The 21,981-nt window shown below is 40.3% G+C and overlaps 1 protein-coding gene across 1 annotated transcript in view; it reads left to right on the top strand.

Annotated features, from left to right (window-relative positions):
* The window catches only part of magi2b (membrane associated guanylate kinase, WW and PDZ domain containing 2b), a 66,992-nt gene that overhangs the window by 19,144 nt on the left and 25,867 nt on the right, over nt 1-21,981 (top strand). Inside the window, 6 exon segments of the mRNA XM_035532334.1 lie at nt 12,116-12,235; nt 13,767-13,982; nt 14,733-14,952; nt 15,799-15,878; nt 20,410-20,467; nt 20,572-20,690. Of these exon segments, the coding sequence (XP_035388227.1) occupies nt 12,116-12,235; nt 13,767-13,982; nt 14,733-14,952; nt 15,799-15,878; nt 20,410-20,467; nt 20,572-20,690 (813 nt within the window).

The following is a 21,981-nucleotide window of genomic DNA, read 5'->3' as shown; positions in this document are numbered from 1 at the left end:
TAATTTAAACCACGAAATCCATATACAATGATATGATCAGACATGGCTATTTCACCTTTCACCTTTTTGACTTAATAACATTACTTTGATTTCTTTTATTTATTTACCTCCATGACAAAATTTCAAAATGCAATTCTGGATTTGACACTATCTTAAGGCTCCTTCCCTCAGGTGAAACTGAGGGTTTGACCGGCTGACAGTCTGTAGCACCTTGCCCTGCCCCTTTGGAGAATCGGAATAAACTTCAACATGGTGGCACGGATTTACCCAAGGCAAGGGATGGGACATATGGGCGTGGCTTTCTTTTTAAGAACTGGAACTGAGGGCTAATTAGCCAGCTAAGCAAATGTAACATCCATTAAGTTTAACCAAAGTTAAAGTGAAGATTTCCTTGAAGATTTTTTGGTTTTGAGTTATACTTTGTCCACCACTGTTTTTGGCACTGTGTTAGTGTTAGTGTTCTTTTAGGCATGTTCTTGCTACTGAAGTCTTTCTACTTGCTGTAGCTTTCTACTATGGTCCTCCATGAACTTTCATTAATTTCTGCATTATTTGTAGTCTTTCTGTTTCTTGTCATATAAGCTTTTGTGCTCTGCCACGAGCAACATGAGTTGTTCTGCCACCATGATGCCCATTTCTTTAGATTGTAACCATGGCAATAACAAATCAGAGTGTCATTGCCATGGTTGCTGTCCAAACAAATAGGTGTCATGGTGGCAAAACAAATCTGAATTAGATTTTTAATGCATTAGTCTGACTAGAAAATGTATTTTTATTTTGGTTTGCCACTTTCTTACCCTAGGTTGGCAAAGGTTATCAGGCTATACATCAGAATAATTCAGAGTTGACTCACTCCTTTTTTAGGCAGGCTGTTGGGTGTGGGGAGGGGGCCAAGTTTGCTGTCATAGTTTGCACTGCGCCTCTCTCAGACCTGACCTAGATCTGCCATTGCTGGTGCAAGTTCCAAAATGGAAATAATGGAAATAATGCTACATTAGAATAATTAGCAGTCCTGTACTTGGCCTATTGTAACCTGAGTTATGATTTCTAATTATGTAGACTGTGTTGTTTTAGTTAGTACTGTCACATAGATTGGAACACCTTTGATTAGAAGTTAAAATACACCAATTTTTTTATCTTACACTGAGAGCTTGAATTCTTGTCCATATTTGCCCGTTTCCTCTTTGAAATTTTATTTTTAATTGAATTTAAGAGACTTAATGAAATAGTTTTAAAGTTTTATGTTTTACGTTTTGGCACTTCAATTAGTAAAATCTGAATTTTTAACAGCTGATTTAAATCCTATATATTATTTACATTCATTAATAAACTACATACATAAAATATTCATTCCAGTTGCAATTAATACATTTTTTTTAGAATTTCTATCTATTTTAGTTAATTATTCCAATTTATATCTTTTTTTAAAATCCATTTTTAAACTAATTTAATAGTATTTGTTCATTTTGATATTTTGTTCATTCTAATATTTTGGATAAATAATATCAAGTCAAGTTTGGTTTATTTGACACATACATAGTCATACACAGTACAACACGCAGTGAAATGGTGGACACGCAGTGAAATTACATAAATTACATAAATTATCCAAGACGTTATATTCTTACCTTATTAGAGTAATACACATATTTTGTAAATATATTTAGTCTGACCCCCAGCAGCTGTGTGAAATTAACTGAGTGTTTGGAGTGTATGTACCAGCCATGCTCTAGTGATGGGGCATCTCACTCTGTCATAAGTGGCTGGTCCTGCTGTAGTAGAGAGTAGAGTACAGAGTTGTACAGTGAGGTCTGTTGGCTGAAGGACACTTGCATTACTACAGCTACTTTGTAGGCCCTGCCACTCAGACTGGCAGGGGAGACGCAGAGCTGCGTCCGTCATAAGAGAAACACCTGAGTCACAGACGCAGAACGTGAGTACAAGGCTACCTGTCTTCTCAGCATGAAAATAAGCAAGCTTATGCTGCATGTTGTATGCTTCAGATTTGCAATGGCTTGCTTAACCCCTCACTGATTAGGTAAATCGAATATGACTATTGGAATCCAGGCTGGTTGTTTTTAAAAGTTAATTCTTTGTAACCAGATTTTTGGACTACTTGTACCTGCTGTATTTGCATAAATTGTGTGTTTGGCTTTACATGAAACATTTCACCCTCCATTCAGCTATGTCTGGGAAGCAACATAGACTGTAGCAGCTTCCAGTAAGCCTCAACAGATGCTTCAAAACAGCCTGAGCACTCTTCCAAACAAACTGAAGACACACAGTCTGTAAAATGATGAAAAGCTCCAACACAGAGGTTCCCCATCTTCTGCTCCTGAATCAATTCCTCTTTTAGGGTGTATTCACACTAGGCCTGGTTGCCTTTTACAGTGCCTGAGCATGCTTGTCCTGCCTCTTCTTTCCACCCTTTGGCCTGCACTCACAATATACTTAACATTCTGGGCCTGACCACGCTTACGTAATCACAATGCAGCTTTCTGTTTTGAAGAAAAGCGCTCTCGCATAGCTCAGTGGAGTTCATGATTGTACATACTTATTTGGAGTCATTTTGAGTGTTGGATTTAGGGAGTGCATCCCATACCTTCAAATACTGAACCATAGTTTTTTTCAACTTGTCACAACATTGTTTCTTTGGTTCTCTGGTATCCATGAGGATAAAGATCATTGCAATTTTTACCAAATATTTCAGAATACCTGTGTATTGTATCCAGTTGTTCGTGTATAGTCTCATCTGTCCAAATTTCTAGCAAACACTGCACTTTTGTATTAAACCAGAGTGATCCCTTTGCCACCAAGGTGGTTTAATGGGACAGTCATATAATTGACATCATGTTCAAGTTCTGCACTCAGACACTGTTAGTGACTACAATGCCCGAGTGCCTGAGTCCCACTGAATCATGCCTGAGCCCATTCTTCAAGCAGGCCCAGGCACAGTAAGAAGTGATCACACTAGTTAAATGAACTGGAACTGCTTGGGCACGGTACAGATCACCTAAAATACACCTTCAGTTTGCGAATGGACTTATGTCACCCAGTAAATTCTTCACGGACACTCTCATTAGGGCTGATCTGGAACCAGTGGCCATACTAGACTGTTCTGGACAATGGAGCTGATGTAAGAGCTCAAAAATAGGAGAGTTGAGGAAATATGGCTGAATCTATACCTGCAGATAAACCCAAATGACAGGAGTGGATTTGTGTGGGCTTTGAATTCCTTGAGGGTTTATGGACTTGTTTGAACTGGTCATCTTCCTAATGAGGCAAACCACACAAAGCAGAAACTTTCTTTAGCAGCCAGTGCCGTGGAACATTGATTTGATGTTTTCTTTTTTCAGACAATTAGTCAGGGTACCATGTAGTTTATGTGTTTTCAGATGAGAAGGTAAATGTTTGTCTTTAGAAGGCTACACAGCTCATTGCTGGACCAGATATACCAAGGTAAACTCATATTTCAGTGATTATGAACTGTACAAAAGCGACAAGAGTGCTTTTGGTTTTCAGACACAGAACTATCTGTGAGCTCCTCTGCATTGTTCTGTGAATCTTATCTTCTGAATCTTAAACAAAGCCTCTGTGTGGTTGTACATTGCACACCCTTGATTACACATTCCCTGCAGTCAGCATTCAAGCTGTGAATCTGGCATGGTGGATGATTGCTTTCTTATAAATGCATATTTTGCACATGTACTTCTACCATTACAGAACAAAGTCAGTCTTCACTAACATACTTTCTTTCAAAGCATTACAATTTTGCTTAATGAACAGCTCTTGCCTACACTCTTGCCTTTGCCTTGGCAAGTAGTCATCATTTGTCTGAGGTTTTGCTACAAGTAGGCAGCTGGGATAGCCCAACCACTACGGAACCCCTTCCTTGGCCAATTGGGCTGGTGGGGACACTTCTCCAGGGCTCTAGCAGAGTTGTTGGTTTGACCCTTCGTCTTTTTCTGAATCTCTGCCTAGCCTAGGTTCCAGCTCTGCTTCCCTCTCTTCTACTTGCATTTTGGGAATCATTATGTTACACTAGGTGTGTGAGCAATAGTAAATTGGTTCTTGCTTGGTTGTTGCCACTGTCTCTGATTGAATTCAGAGGTGCCGAAGGGCAAGACAGTGGCAGCTGTGGCCGTTAGCAGAGCATGCTGTGTCTGCTCTCCGTAGAATGGCTGTTCTCATGTTTTGGCTCTCTTTCAGATGGATAATCCTCTGTATCCATTTGTACAACCATATTGGCATATTTCTATGTTGCTGCTTTAAATTCTCTTAAGTCACAGATTTTGGCTTAGACTCATTTATCCCTACTAGTTTGGAAGTGCAGTGTGCTGGAAGTTTAGTTAGGTTCCTTATTTCAGACCTAGTGTTGCTTTTCTTATATTGGGGAATGATCAGAAGCAGCTGGTCTCAGATCACACCACAATGAAAAGGAATTCGTCACCCATATAGTCTAACACAAATAATGGTGAATGACTTGTACACTTGCTCCGTTAGCATGATCTTGTTTACATCATGCTGATTCAGACTTTATACCATTTACGTTTTCAACATTTTGTAGATGCTCTTATCCAGAGCAACTACCATAAATCTTGCATACTTATGAATAACTTGCACAAGTATCAGTGTCTGTGCTACCAGCTAAAGGAATGCTAAATTCCATTTATTATTAGTGATGCTAGTGTTCTGGGAACATCCCTTCATGCAGGCTAGCCCATGCTACACAGCAGAGTGGGTTACCTGGCAGAGTGAGGCTGCACTGATGCAAATCAGGCCTCATGTGGTGGCCATGTCATATTGATGATCCTATTATTTGATGTGTCATTCTGAAATATAGATAATGAGCGTGTCTTGGCTGCTCCTGCTAACCTGCCTCTGTGAGGCTTTTAAAGGTGGACTTGCTAATTCACTCAAAAGCGCTTCCATGTGCACTTTCATATGGGATATCATTACAGTTTGGGGTAATTGTTGGCCTGTGCCTGTGTTTGGATGCTGCCTGTGTGCCAGTGGAAGCTCTTGGTATTATACTGAAAATCCTCGATCCACGTCACGCCAATTTATTTAGATGTGTTATACTTTGTAGTAACGTCGTAATAAATACTGCTTTAAGTATTAGTTGAGTTTTCTTTATTATCTCCTCACAGTCGCTTTATAGGGCAATAAAAAGCTACATAGCGCTGTAAAAAGAATCGTTTCGAGTTCCTCAGAAAAACTATATATTTTTACCTTATTGGAACGTATAAGTAGTTAAGGGTCGACATTTCCTATTACACGGTGCCCGTGGTCACGTAATTTTGATTTTTCTTTCTTCAGTTTTAACAAATCACCAAATCATATACACCGTTAATAATCTTATATACACACAATTCATAATGAAAGAATAGTTTATGCTGCCGCGCAAGATCAATAGCCCGTTTATGACGATGACTACAAAAAAAACAACCAACCAACAAACAAAAAACGTTTCTGGGTTGAGTGGAAGAAAGAATTTGTGTAACTGGAGGATGTTCTGTCGATCATGCCGTCAGTTTCCACAACAGACAACCACAGTATTTAAAAACCGTTCAGCTGTTAGCGCTCCAGTCTTCACCGTTCCCAGTAAAAAAATAGGTCGCACCTTAATAGCTTGGCTAGTTTTACACTGCCAGTGTTCTTATTAATGTGAGGTTTTCAAATAATTGTTTCCCTTTTCAAAGCAACTTGACCGTTCTTGGTACAGAAGCATGTTTTTAAACTGTAAATAAACATATATCTACAATTCTGTCCACACTTTCTTACATTTGGTCGCAAGACATTTGGTGGCTCGGTGGCCCGTCCAATGCAAAATTTTATATTCTTCTACCTCTGTAAGCGAAGGTTTACAGGATAGCATGAGAAATTGGCGAAGTTCTAGCATGCGGGCTGTGTGCGGCGACGGGCGAGTGAGTATCCCTCAGTGCACTCCCTCTCTCCTCTTCAGCCGGAGTGCGCTTGGCAGGGCTTAGCCGTCTTACGTTTTCGCTGGGTGACAGAACGAAACTCTTTAATAGCCTTTCAATCTGAGCAGGGTCCCTCTCTCCCACAGCTGCTGCCTCTTCCAGCAGCAAGCTGATATATGAGTTACCTCATCCATCGTGGCAGCCAGGCAGAGGAATGCACAAGGCAAGGTGAGGTGAAGCGGTTGAGGCAAGTCGGACGAGAGAGAGAGAGAGAGAGAGAGAGAGAGAGAGAGAGACAGACAGACAGACTGTTTTATCTGCATCACTCAGGCAGAAATGGTTTAGAAAAGACAGAGCACGCTGCATAGTAAACTATATCCATTTGTAAGGTGAAGACTATATATAGATGTGTGCTATGAAATATTGATAAATGCCTGCATAAAGTAGCAGTGTTTTTTTTGTTTTTGTTTTTTTTGTAGAGTTCTAAGGATATTTGTTGTATTTGTTATTTGTTGTGATTACGTATTTTCTTGATTTTATGTGGTGGTCTGAGCTTTTTTTTACTGAGTTAATATGGTGACACTTCGTCAGAATACAATGAGCTTTTTGTGACAATGCCAAGAAAGAGTAATTGGTTTGTCCAATCACTTGTCCAGTTGATTTATTATTTATATTTACCCCCTTGAATATTTCAGACAGACTTTGTTACTGTATCTTATAGATCTACATATTGTTAAACTGCTTTGACATACCAAATATTTTGTACTAGGACATATTGCAATCATAGAATCTTATTGGAAATGAGACATCACTAAAGAAATAATTCAACCATTATGCTAACATGCCTAAGAAAATTTAAATAAATATAGATTTTTATTTACTTACTTCTTAATCTGTTTACCGCCAAGCTGTTTTTCTTTGACAGGACGGGCATGCTTAACTAGATGGTAACTGCCTGCTTTGCCTCAGCCTCTTTGCTGGCAGTTAGAACGACTTTCTATGGTTCTTTACTGCCCTGCTATGAAAGGGTGCCAAAATGAGCTATCTCCTTACACTCTGTGTTTATGGTCTTGTGAATCAGTGAATGGCAGATTAACTAATGAATCAGATAGACTGACTCATGAATCACTTAAGATGGAGGTGAAATCTTTTAGTTCTCCAGTATACAGTGTTGTGTTCACTGGTACTCTCCATATCAACTGGGCTGAAAACTGCCCTGATCTGAGGTCAGTTCTACCATTTCTCTATTAATTTGTGTTGATTGTGGGGTTCTGATCCTGCCCCAGCAGCTTTGTCTATCTGGAGTCTGCAATCGTTTAAGGTGAACTATACCATGTATGTCCTAGCCTACTTTGCGGCTTGTTTACCTCATCCAAGTATTACTGATTCAGCTCGCAGATCAGTGGACAGCCTCAAGGTTGGCGCGACCGTGCAATAGGTGCTAAGCGCACCTCCCCCTATCATTGGGTGTCACAGAGCCAGTGATGATTACAGGCAAATTTGAGGCCTTGGGCTGACTTCTCAAGCCTGGCTAACAGGCCTGCTGCTATTCCACAAGGGCAGCCTTTCAGTGTCAACCTTCAGCCAGCCTCAACCCGCAAACACACTCTGGTTCTGCTTCCCCAAAAAAGTCACGTTCACTGTGAAAGTGAGCAGCTGCTGTGGCTGCTGGCTCGGGGTTTTTTCGTTCTAGTCAACCAATATGGGTTTTTCAATGGCCAATGCTGATGGCAGATATGTTGTTGTTTGTTTCTTGCATCTTGTAACATAATAATAATAATAATAATAATAATAATAACAAATGAGACACAAAATTGTTTAACGTACATGAGTATTTAAGACTATTATTGTCTGCATTGTCTGTTTGCTTAAATAGACCTGTACTCTGCAGTGGACGTATTTTAAATTAAAAAAAAACTAAACTAAATGTCCAGATGTAATCAAAAAACTAAAATTTGTATAAATAAATAAATAAATTGAGCCAGTGCTGGAAAAAAACGAGTAACGTAGATTATCTCAAAATGTAATTTAATCGGCTGAACGATTAATCAGTTGTTCACTAGTTCTTTCCTCAACGACCTCAGCCACTTCACGTTCTTTGATCTATTCAAGCTCTTGGTATACCTGAGTCAGGTCAAAGGGTGTATCTGAGCTGGAACCTAAAAACAGACTGGTTTTGTGTCTTTGGATGGAAAAGCCAGTTACATGGAAACAAAGAGGGTGTGGAACTGCTAGTGATGTGCAGATCAGAGCACTGTGTGTTCAGATGCATAAGCATTTACAGTGGTGTAATGCGGTTCATACTAGTCATGATACTGAATGTTTAGCCACTGATCTATGCCTTGAACAAGAAGAACTGACTGTTAGACATCAGAGTTGGTGCTTTCTTAATGGGTTTGGGTTTGGAGTTGGAGTCAGAACCCATACACATTGTGGGTACCCATTCATATCGCAGTGTAAAGCTTGGTGATGAAAAGATGTCATGACACTTTTGGTTTAGTATTTAGAGAACTCTTTCCTACCAAGTAGAACCCATTCTTTATGGATCTTTACAAAACCTCTATGGCAGGGTTCTGAATGACACCAGAAATATTGCAGAGAAGGCCAGAAGACGTCTTTTTCTTCTGTGTGGATGTTTATTCCTCTCCCTGGGTTTGGATGAAAGCATGGATTCCTGAGCCTAGCACAGATCAGATTGGATTGGATCAGATCAAAAGCCTTTAAGAACAGAATAATGTTGCCTTTAAAGGTTGTTTCTCCTCTGGGATCCTCACATTGGTAGCAGTGACATTATGAAGAGAAATGAAAACAGGTAAATCTGCAGGCTGTTTCAGGAGTTTCATTCCTCATAATCAGATCAACGGTAATGACAAATGTGTGTGTTTGTGTGCATCTTAGAGGTAATTTTAATTTAAAAATAAATAGTTCAAAATAAATAAATAAATAAATAACAGATTCCAGTGTAGGACATAAGTGCTGTGGGTTATATCTATGTAAAAATGGTCTAAAAAAAAAACGGCTGTATCCATCTCAGATTTGAGGCTTCAGATTTAAAAAAATGAACCATTTTCCTTTCCTGTCCAGAAAGCTGTGTGATGAGCACTTCATGCTAATCCAGTCGATGAATCTTATAAATATTCATGCCTCTCATGCAAATTAGAGCTCCAATTACATTTCCTGCATATCATTTCCAAGCCTTTGTGAGGACAAGAGCTGCACGTGAGCACGGGGTGAGCGCCCAATCCTCTCGACAGACCCGAGCCCCTCAGTGGACACGTGAAAAGCGCATCATCACAGGCATGAAATAACTCTGGCTTACGGAGGACCCTTCATGTTCCACCATGAATCATGCAAATTTGCAGTGTCATGCATGAATAGGTATGTATGGAATGAGTAAATGTTGCAACAGCTGTTCAGGGAAGATTGTAGCCGTAGATGCTACCGTAGATGTCGGCAGGGTGAGCTCACAAGGCAGATGGGTTTGTTGCTGTATTTGCCTTTTTTTTTTGGAAAGGGTTTGTGTGTGCAACAGCAGTGTGTGTGAGTGTAAGTGGATGTAGACAAAAGGAGACTTCTGTACCAAGGAACTAATAGGATGAGTCATTACATATTCAAATACCCACAACGGCTTAACCATCTTATGGATTGTTTTGATATTTCAGTCTATTCATACTCCAATATGTCTCTTATTTTGACTAGAGAGGAAGGCTTGAATCAGTCAGCAGAAAAGCTCCTAAATATACTATTTTGCATAATGCATAATTTTAAAATAGTCTTGCCCATGAGTATTTAAGCACTACTGATGGCTGTATGATGTAATGAACCCAGTTGACATCACTGAGTGCTAAAGGTTTTTTGACACATAAACATGGTCATTGTCTTGCCTTTAGGCCTCTTCTTCTAGCGCAGACACTGAATATTCAGAAACGTACAACACTTTATATTTTTAGGTCGATCTACAATATGTTATAGAAAAATAACATGCACACAGGTGCAGTTTGTATTTTCAGAAAAACATGTACTGCTGTGTTGCAGTTTAGCCTAAGCTCTCTCTCTCATTCAGTCACTTCAGCTCGCTCTCTCCTATAGTAAAAATGAACTTATCTTGCTAATATTATTTAGCATTGTCTCTGCTGTTCAGAACCCAAAAGAGGCTTGATACATTTTCTAACCCCCAATCCAAATGGACTTTTCATGTTCAAATTGCACATCATGATAAATCACTATCACCTGGCAGTGCCAAGAAAAAAAAAATCCAACTGTACCAAAGTCCGTGTAGGATGATATTACGTAATCAAATTTAAAACACAAACATGAATACAGCGCATACAAATTGTAAATAATATGTATGCAGGTACACAAATTATTTGCTAGAGAAAAAAGTGGAAGCCATAAACCTGTAGCTGATTTGACCTGATTAAGCAGTGGCTGTAACTCTTTTCTTGTGCTTGCTGTGCATCCTACTGTAATAATAAGACCTGCCTCCTTGTTATATATATATATCTCATCCTACTTTAATACTAAGAGGTCTGCTTTTTATGTATCTCACCTTAGTGCAATAAGACCGGCCTTCTTCTTTTGTATATCTCCTTACTGTGACAAAGGTGTACTTATTTACAAAGGCCTATTTATATGATCAGTTAATTGTAAGAGTGGAGTTTGTCTATATATACTAAACCTAATTGCTTATCACAACCACTTCCAATTGTGCAGCAGTAATGGTCTGTCCAGTAACTGATTAGGCTTTTGTAACTGGCTGCATGAGCATGTCTCAGTAAATGCTCTTTTTATCTGTGTGGTCATTTGGGTTGCTATGGAATATGAGCACAGATCCTGGATAGAGCATCCAAGGTGCCAGTGGCTAACCAGGAGGCTACTGCAATTTACTTCACCCACTCGGATGGTCACATTGCATGCTTTAGAAGGCTTGCTCTCGCAGACATTCATTGTTCCTATAGGCAGTTTAAAAGCAAATATTGTTGTCAGTTGATGCAAAATGATCTAATTTCTCATAAGCAGTCATGACAAGTGTCGCAGCAAATTTATAATGTAATTATGAAAGTTCTGTGACAGAGCACTGTTTCTGATTAAATATTATTAGAATGATTATTTGAGGGATCAATCATGTTAGAGTTGTTACTGTCAGTAGCATGGGAGGTGAAATAGGCTGCTTATAAATACTACAAGTAAACCAGCTATAATATCTATGTGTACTTCAGTCAGGCAAGACGCAATCACACACTGTTTGCATTGGTTACATTCCTTATTAGCAGAGATAATATTTGGAAGCTAAAGCAATATTTAAGAAGTGTTTTACTAAATACATTTCCTGCCCATCTGACTTTTTTATAGAGGAAACGTTTTGTGTAAGACTGTCCAGATGAGTTAGTTCCCATGATGATGAGTACCCATAATGCAAACCTGATTTTTTGTTTATGATCCAATTTTTTTGCCTCGGTCAAAAGCTGCAGGGGCTCGCGTAATCACGTTTCCCTGATTACAGGATGCCTGTTGTTATTGATTATGATCATTAAGCTTCTCTGAAGTCCTGTAATATCACTGTGTTCTCGTGCTGTGAGCTCAGATAAACTCTAACACTTCATTGTTTCACCTTACTAAAGGCTCTTCAGGTGGAATGGAAGGTAAGACTTCACATAAGCAGACCTGTTTGCTCAGCCTCCACCGTTTTAGCCATCCCTTCACTGGAACTACTGCCCACATTAGCAAGCAGCTGTCTTCCCTGTCCCTTTGACCAGATCATTTGTCACTGCCGTGCCACTCTGTGAAAGTGACCCCCTCAGGGGACACTGTAAAGCATAGCCTTATGACTGTGAAGCTCTGTCTCACCCCAAGCAGATCACTATTCTCCACTATTTCTGAACTCATTTCAAGCTGATAAGTCCCAACTCGCACAGCAGATTGCTGACATTTATAGGACTCGAGAAAGAGGTGTGGAGTGAGAGGTTTTTTTTTAGAATGAACTGATGTCATTGTTGCTAGAGTTAAGATGCGTGGCATGGAGTTCTCCTTTTGTCTCATTGCAGATCTTAAGCCACATATATGACCCACTCAGTGTTTGTAAGAATATTTACTCTCAGCTGTGGTTCCAAATGATATTGTTTCTATGTTAGATAAAGTGCGCTGTGTGTGGATTGTATCTCCGTTCTCAAATCTGCATTTTTGATCACCAGGCACCACGCGGCAGCCTAAGGAAGGGGAGGTCCCAGGTGTGGACTACAACTTTGTGAGTGTTGACCGGTTTATGGAATTAGAGAAAAGTGGGGCCTTGCTAGAGAGTGGAACGTATGAAGGTGAGTAGAGAGTGTTTTCTTTGGAGTTCCTCTAAATCTACCAGCATCCGATCTGGGTATCCAGCGATCCATATTTTTCATAATAATTCCAATTCCACGTTCAACACCTCATGTATCTGAGCTGTATAGGAATACTGCTGCCAGGCATAGTATAACTTAAACCTCATAATTGTTGTTGTAGTAGTAGTAGTAGTAGTAGTAGTAGTAGTAGTAGTGGTGGTAGTAGTATATTAATAATGAAAAGTCTTGCTTCACTAAGTTGTGTAAGATGAAATAAAATCTGTTGATGATTTTGATAATTACGCATTACTGGCTTTGCTTGCAAGGTGTCATTCTTGTGTTTCAGTGTAAACAACAGGTGTGAACTGGTTACAGTTGAGGGAACTTGTCTGTGTTTCATAACATGCTCACACACATTTAGCCTACCTGTAACCTCGTGTCTCTGTGACATTGAGGAAGAGTATTCAGAGCAGCACCAGAGGGGCCTGAGGGAACTGCCTGTAAGGATAGTGGACTAGTTTCCAAAGCACATTCAGGTTCCTTGTGTCCCTTTATGAGGGGAGAAGGGAAAGGCCTTCTATACCAGGCAGTCTGCGTCAGACACCAGCCGAGCCTGCTCTTTTAGGACGTCGTTTCTTGATGGAACCTGTGCATTTCTCCTGAGGTCCAGTTTGAGTGCAGGATTACACAGGATTTTTGGGCACCTTCTAATATGCTGTAGAGATATTATTTGGGAGGAATTGGAAGCAAAGAAAAATACTAATAAATATATTAATTACATGTCTTGTCATGTTACCAAATTAACATAACGTGTTTTGGATTATTAAAATTACTTCCCTGTAGATTAACTGGTTAACTCTGAGTGCCTGGTGCTGAAATTGTAACATTTCATTAGAGGATTTGCACTCAAATCAGTTCACTTCAGTCCTTTACCAGTATTCTCTTAATTCTCTTATATGTACAAAATCTGCAGAGAGCTTTCTCCCATCAATGCTATTATAGATCACAGTATGTAACAGAAGTCATAACAGAAACAATTCTCTATTTCTGGACTTCATCAACCCTCCACAGTCTCCTGTAACTTGCAACTAAAGACCTGCTCCCTGACACACACACACACACACACACACACACACACACACACACACACACACACACAGGCACAGGCACCCTGATACACCCTGATTTCAAGAGGTTTGGGTATCTTGTGAATGAGGTCACCTTAATAATAAATGCCACATGCACAAGGATTAAAAGGATTGAAAACATGAAAAGATTGCTCTGAAAACCACCTTAACCTTCATGGTGCATACAAAGTTTCATTCACAAAGATTCTGTTCTGTAGTTTGCTTTTTTTTTTTTTTGCACTGGACCTTTTGGGGTCTAAAGTTATGAATTCTGAATTTCCCAATTTCTTATTTATTAGGTATATAGGCAGACATGTTTAAAAAAAGAAAAAGAAAAAAAAAACTACTGCAATTTAAAGTGATAATACATGTATCAGTGATAGGATTCCCTCCTCCTGTTCCAGATAACTTCTATGGCACGCCCAAGCCCCCGGCGGAACCCACGCCCATGCTGTTTAATGTAACTGACCAGCTGCTACCAGGTGCCCGCCCCAGCGCCGAGGGGAAGAGGAAGAGGAATAAGTCAGTTAGCAACATGGAGAAGGAGAGCATCGAGCCGCCCGAGGAAGAAGAGGAAGAGAGCCCCGTCGTTAACGGCAATGGCATCGCCATCACTCCAGGTTAGTGCCAATTACTAAAAGGTCTGAGCACAGATCAGTATTTCCCAGGTCTCTTCTCTGCACATGCTACTGCTCCACTCCAACTTATGAAGCATTTGTGAGCAGGCTGATATCTTAGTGAGGTGTGTTAGAAGCAGGGAAAGCACTGGAATTTGCAGTAAAGTAGTACTTGCAGACCATCAAAGAACAGGGAACCACCGCTAAAGCTCATAAATGTCCATCCTGTGCAAAATTTTCAAGTGAAGCTCTTTTTTAAGCATAAGAAATTCAGTGTTTGCATATTTATTATAATGAATAATGTTGTTGCTACACCTCCCGAACCATTGTTAGAAATTATTCTGTAACTCTGGACCAAAGACATGGTTGCATAGTTCCAGATTTCTTCGTTGATTAGATAGACCTTGTGGCCGTTCCATTTTTTAAGAACTGTGAATTCAGTAGACAAAATTGCAGCACTATACATCAGTACCACACAAAGCTTTGTAAACAACAGTGGGTACTGGAAATAGATCACTAAGAATGTTTACAGTAATTATACAATAATGAAAATCACCAATGTTAATGTAGCTAGCTAGCTAGCTAGCTAGCTAGATAGATAGATGGGATAAATTTCTTATAGTTTCCTTTTGCCGTACTTTGTTGTTTGAATTTGAGGTCAAATGAGACCTACAGTCAGAAGGCTACCTCTCATGTGTGTTTACCTCTCACATACACAAACCTTACTCACTACTGTGTGCTGCGCCCCTACAGAGTCAAGTGAGCATGAAGACAAAAGCACCGATACCTCTGGTGAGGCAGCCCCCCAGTCATGCCCACCTGAGACCCCCACGCTGACAGCCACAGACGCCCCTGAAGAGGAAGGGGAGGCACCCAAATCGCCCCCGGACTCACAGAGCAACGATGATCTTGGGCCCCTGCCAGACAACTGGGAGATGGCCTACACCGAGAAGGGCGAAGTCTACTTCATAGAGTGAGTGAAGAGTTCTGCAAAGCGCGCTTCACAATTAGAGACGATGCATACAGGGGAGCATGCTGTGCTGAGCTTCTGTGCACCGTTAGAAAGTGTGTGGATAAATGAGGGTGTCCTTTTTTGTGTGGTGTCATGGACGCGTGAATTATTTATGAGAACATGAGTAAAAAGAAAACATTGTATATTTTTTGATAAATTAAGTTACTATTCTTTTTTGTCCTTGGGTCTGGGCATGAGTTGACACAGCGGTTCATGTTGAGCCGTAGATGTATCATGCGGGTGAATGAATCACCCTTAAATTGAATCCACTTCGTTCTCCGGACAAGACGGTAATAATAAATATGGACAGGAGTGGAGGAGGCATCGGAGGGAGTGGAGGAGGCATCGGAGGGAGAGCGAGAGGGAGAGGGAGAGAGAGAGAGAGAGAGAGAGAGAGAGCTCTCCTCCTTCTCCAACTCTTTCCATTTGTAACGGAAGGCAGGGGACTCATTAAAATTATCGATTGCTGTTCTGTTAACTGGAACTCTCCTTATCCAATGTGCCAAAGTCATGTACGATATCTGATTGTGAATCTTACTCATTGTGTTCTTAAAGGCACTCTGACAACACTTCATCTAACTGAAAATCCTTCATATCTCTTTACACATTGTTTACTGATGGAATCCTTTATAACCTCCTATATATAGAATGAAATAAAACAGCTTTAAGCTGATGGAAATCTTAAGTTGTTTTAAATTGATCCCATTTGCAGCCTGTTAATGCTGTAGGAGTAGCTACCAGTTGATACAGTCAGTATTGAAAGAGTCAGTGGTGCATACCTTAACCTTTTTTTTTGCTCCCCCTTAGTCACAACACCAAAACAACCTCATGGCTTGACCCTCGATTAGCAAAGAAGGCCAAACCTCCGGAGGAATGTGAGGATGATGGTAAGGGTACTTGAGTGTTTGTGTGTGTGTGTGTGTGTGTGTGTGTGTGTGTGTGTGTGTGTGTGTGTGTGTGTGTGTGTTTGTTTGTGTGTGTGTTTTCATGAATCACCATGTGTGTGTATAGCGTTAGGATTCAGTTAGGACTGGAGAGATTTTGATTAGGTATTCACAAGTAAAGCAATGCATGAATGTGTCTGTGTGCATGTCTGTATAAGTGCGTATGCGTGTGCTTGTTTGTGTTTATGACTTATATTACTACTGTAGTGTCATAACCCCAACTTGTAAGTTTCTCATTGGGGCACACTGAGTAGATTTTCCATGTTGAAAGAGCAGACAGGATGACATGGGTGCTGGGGAAAGCTAGCTTGCAGGGCTTATGTAATTGACAGTGAGCTTCCACCACACCAGCAGACTGCTGCCGTGGACCAGAGGGTCATGCAACATATTTCTGCAGTCCCTATGCTACTTTTGAGGTGTTCAGTGTACATTCCCAAACATTGAATCTCTGTTGAGTTTATGGCACAAACAGCGATTATTTGCCTGTCTATCATTCACGTAGGTTGTCAGCTTAAACACAAATGAGCTGTAATTACTGTGAAGCCTCTCCTGTGCATGTCATTGAGTGGTTATGTTTGTTAATCAACAGCTTGGCTTAAGGGAACTTGACAGATAATGAAGCAGCATTCTGATGGCTGCTCAGTGCAGACTTGTCAGGCAGGGCAGAGAATAATACAAAACACCAGCTGCTTTTTCAAGAAGAGCGAATGAGTTGAGCTCACTGCTGAAGAGCCTCGGATGATCCTGGGTCTGCCCGGGATGACACACTTCAGTGTAATGAAGTTTTGATTCATAGCCCCTCTGCACAAAGTCCCCCTTGACAGAAAAGAAAATGCTGTTGCTGTGATTTGGGACACTGCATTCACAAAAATTTGTTTGTGAAACATGTAATAGAAACAATATACTGACCTGTCGACCATTTCTTGCTGGCAAACCATGTTTTAACACATGCTGTATTAGTTTAAACAGGAGCTTCTAAAAAAACACAAAAAACCCAACAATAAAGTGACTGGAGTGCAGCCATATTGAGGCTGTGGCCGGCTCTGGGTTTGTGACTGGTGGGGGCAGGCTGCTGCTGTTTCTGCAGGTTCTCACAGTGGCTTCAACGTCATAGATCTTAGAATAGCACTGTGGGAGCGCTCTCTCGCTTGGTAGAGGAAGGGCTCCGTTGTGGGGTTCTGGCTCAGATTCAGAAATAGTGCTGGATTTCCCCCAAAGCAGGAAAGCTTCAAGTTGAGTTTCCCTGATATTGATAAATCTTACAGTGTAGGAATAGCTATCAGATAAAATTAATCTGTGAAATTGGAGAATTATAGATTACATTTACATTTATATGTAATGCATTTGGCAGACGCTCACTCAGAGTACCTTACAATTTTCAGTCATGTTACTGAGTTAGGTGAGTGTAGTGCTAGGAGTATTACCCAAGAACTGTAATTGGTGTAGCGTAGAGCACTTGCTTGGACAGGGATTGAACCTTGGTCCCCCACAAGGGAGGCAGCATTTTTAAGCACTATGTAGATCATGCAGGCCCATAATGAATTGGCCGAAAGCAACAGAAAACCAAAACAACAGATAGGTGTGCGGTCTTTGTGTTCCTGTCTACCATCTCCATCATTGTCTGTAAAGACGCATCACCATGACAGTAGTTTTGAACATGCGTTTGCTCATACCTCCTCCCATGGTTAATATTTATCAGTGTGATCTAGGCCCGAGTGTACCATGTTTAAAAACCCTCTGTTGAGTTGGGATGCAATTTAACGCTGCCAGAAAAATCAATATCTCTTTCCGCCAGCCTGTTAAGTGCTTGTGTGTGACATGACTGCTAATACTCCTCTTCCTGTCAGAGCTCGGAGCTATTTTCCACTGCTTTGTGCACATACCAGTCAGTGCAACCCAGTGTTCTGTTGTGTTGAGAACACCTTATTTTGCATTACTAACATTTCATATGAGGGTTTCCCACATCTGTTTGAATCCTTTGAGCTCAGAAGGGCGCTGTTATTTGTGGCTCCCTGACCTGAGTGAGGCCTTTATCGCTCATTGCCACGAGAGCTCTCCACATGGGGAATCATCAGATTGTACGTGGTTGTCAGACACGCAATAGACAAGACACTGCAGCATATTGTTTGCAAACAGGTCCCCAACCCTGTTGGGATGGGTAGTGGGGTTGAATTTCCTGTTTTTATCAATAGACGAGTAACTTTGATTCATGTTAAAAGTATATTAGTTGTTGTTTTTTTTTGTTGGGTGCTGTGGAATTTAAATTTAGCTGCATATTCTGTTCAAGTTTTCAGAAATTCTGAGGGAGGGTGTACAGTTCATAAATAGTGAGTAAACACTGCAGCGCACCAGCAATGACATTACATTAATTTTCTCTCTTTCTGTCTCACATACACACATGCTCAAGCGCACGCACCCAGCCAGACATACTCATATTTACACTTCTGCATGCTCCCAAATATACATAAGACTCAGTGAATGAAAGAGCCTGAAAAAGAGAATTCTCCTGTAGTTGCCATGGCAACTAGCGATGGAAGACCACTGATTTAAGGAGGTTTGAGCAAGATGGATATTTAAGGTGGTCTGTTTTGGACTCTCTTTTCATTGGGTTTTAATTCCAATTTGTGTTAATTCAAGTGGATCATATATGGTGAAATAATATGGTCATTAGTCATTAGTGCTGTTTCGCATTAATGTTTAAACTGTAAGAGAAATTTTGGATTAAGTATTTCACTGCAGTCTCATATATTGAGCAGGTGAAGGTTTTATTATTAATAATCCTCTGTAAAGCTGAAGTAAATGAAGCTCTGCTTATCTACAGGTGAATTCTTTTGTTTTTCTTTAACTTCTTTTAGTTTGTAGAACAGAGAGCAGTCAGCCTAGCTTATGTCACCATGCTTTCTTTCCATTAGGAAAGTGTCTGACTCATCTGTCTCCCACTTACAGCCTTGTAGTTGAATTTGTGGTGCGATTGAGCACTTGAGCAGTAGCTGGTCTGAAACAGCCCTGCTTTGAAGAACTATAAAGAGGGTCAGGACTTGATCCATGTGCGTGTTTGTGTGGTTATGTGTGCGCGTATGTGCGTGTGCAGTGGGACATTGATTTCTGTAACCCTCAGGAGAGGTGTGAAGACTTCTCCAGTGAGCAGTGGCAAAGGCACTCAGTTCCAGGCCTGCAGCCCATTCACTCTGCATAACAAACACCTCCAGAGCACGAGCTAAAGGAAATCAGGACCCTGGCTAGAATGAACATATACAGATGTATACACACACACACACACACTCTCTCACACACACACACACACACACACACACACACACACACACACACACACACACACACACACACACTCACTCACTCACTCTCACACACACACACACACACACACACTCTCACACACACACACACTCTTACACACACTCACACACTCTCACACACACACACACTTACACACACACACACACACTCACACACATACAATCACACTCACACACACACACACACACACACACTCACACACTCACACAGCTTTCGTTCTACTGTGGTAGTTGTTTTGGGCTTGTTTTTTGTTTGAAAAGATTTCTCTTTACATAACATACATTAACTTCTATTACATTATGCTTGTTTCTCATTCTACTGTATTAGTTGTATTTACCTTTATAGTATAAACCATTATATAGCATAAAGCACTACATATGTAAAGCACTTTTAAAGATTTATATAGTGCTTTATACTATATAAATCTTAAAAAGCACTTTTTAAGATTTATATGTAAAGCACTTTTTAAGATTTATAGTATAAAGCATTATATAAATCTTGAAAAATATTTTACATAGAAAATGTATTCTACTTTTTTTTTTTTACCATTAATTTACCATTAAATATTATTAAAGTTATAGTGTGATTACATGTATAAACAAAACAGAAACAAATACCTTGTGATTCATCTGCTGGATCCTGACGCCATTTTGCTGCATGTTTTGCCTTTGTGGTTGTCATGGAGATTGATGGTGATTCCTCGCACAATTCAATCGTTATTTCAAAAGATACATAACATTTGCAGAGAAAAAATAATTAATAGCATTTTATTATCAAAAGTGGGAAAACTGACCTTTGACAGCAGATGTGATGACTCAACACTCTTCATCCTTCCTATTTCATTTTACAGTTTACACATCACCACTCAAATCAGTTTAATGATTCTAAGCTGTTGATGTGGGCCAAAGTGCCATTACACTTCCCCCACCATCTCAGAGAAGACAGACAAAACACAAAGGTGGCAAACCGATTTATCTAGTTTTATACTTATTCTTGGCCCAGATAGTAAAACCAGAAAATAAAAGCAGTCAGAACTCTTATAAGAGTAGGAAATCCTCTTTTTCAAAAAGCATCACTGTCATAGAGATCAGAAGAACTCCACTAAAGCTGTAGTATGCCGATGAATTGTTTTCCCCTTCTGTTTTTCCCCCTACAGAACTACCCTATGGCTGGGAGAAAATAGATGACCCTATATATGGCAGTTATTATGTTGAGTAAGTGTTGCCTCTCCACATTCTCTATCAAGCATATAATCATGTACAGGCAGTGAGGGAGAGCAAGCATTTGAAGAAAAGCTCTGCCTTTCCTCTCCCTACAGCCACATTAACAGACGAACGCAGTTTGAGAACCCAGTCCTCGAAGCTAAGAGGAGAATCCAGCAGCAGCACATGCAAAGCCAAGGCCTGTCGTCACTGCCGCTACCCACCATCTACAGAGGTACCTCATTGGTACCGGCACACACAGACACAGCCAAACAGACTTGTGTGTGTGTGTGTGTGTGTGTGTGTGTGTGTGTGTGTGTGTGTATAGTCTGTTAACCCTTTGGAAGTGTGTATATTTCTGCATTAATTAAGCTTCATTCAGATTGTCATACAAGTCCTAAAAGTAGATAAAGAGAACCAAATTTATTTATTGAGGTAAATAATCCAATTATATATATATATATATATATATATATAAGTGTGTGTGTGTGTGTGTGTCTGTGTGTGTGTGAATGGCAAAAGTATGTGTACCTTTGCTTTCAGTATGTGGTGCAGCAATAACTGCAACTAAATGTCTCCAGTAGTTGTTGATTAGTCCTGCACATCGGCTTGGAAGTATTTTGTTCCATTTGTCCATACAAAACGGCTTCAATTCAGTTATGTTGGTGGGTATCCTCCCAGGAAATGCTTGCTTCAGGTCCTTCCACAACATTTCTATTGGTTTAAGGTCAGGACTCCAAAACCTTAACTTTATTCTTTAACCATTCTCTGATAGAAAGACTTCTGTGCTTAGCGTCGTTGTCCTGCTGCATGACCCATGTTCTCTTGAGATTCACCTCACGGGCATATGGCCTGACATTTTCATTTAGAATTTGTTGGTATAATTCAGAATTCATTGTTCCATCAATGGTGGCAAGCCGTCCTGGCCCAGATGCAGCAAAACAGGCCCAAACCATGATATTACCACCACTGTGCTTCACAGAGGGGATGAGGGTTTTATGTTGGAATGCAGTATTTTTGGTCTCATCTGTCTATAAAACCTTGTTCCAGTAGACTTCTGGCTTGTCCATGTGATCTTTAGCAAACTGCAGATGGGCAACTATGTTCTTTTTGGAGAGTAGTGGCTTTTTCCTTGCATCCCTGCCATTATACATCATTGTTGTTCAGTGTTCAGTTCAGTGATGGTAGACTCATGAACATATTAACCTTAGCCAATGTGAGAGAGGCCTTTAGTTGCTTAGAAGTTACCTTGGGTTCTTTTGTGACCTCACAGACTATTATACGCCTTGCTCTTGGTGTGATCTTTGTTGGTCAACCACTCCTGGGGAGGGTAATAATAGTTTTGAATTTCCTCTGTGTGTACACAGTATGTCTGACAGTAGATTGATGGAGTCCACACTCTTTAGAGATGGTTTTGTAACTGTTTCTAGCGCATTGAGCATCAATATCTGTCTTAACTATTTCATGGCAAGATGCTGTAAGCATTCCTCACAGATTTTTGTTCATATTGACGTAATAGCTTCATG

Source organism: Electrophorus electricus, chromosome 12 (assembly GCF_013358815.1).
Source record: "Electrophorus electricus isolate fEleEle1 chromosome 12, fEleEle1.pri, whole genome shotgun sequence".
Classification (NCBI taxonomy): domain Eukaryota; kingdom Metazoa; phylum Chordata; class Actinopteri; order Gymnotiformes; family Gymnotidae; genus Electrophorus; species Electrophorus electricus.
This window is presented reverse-complemented; position numbering and strand designations above follow the sequence as displayed.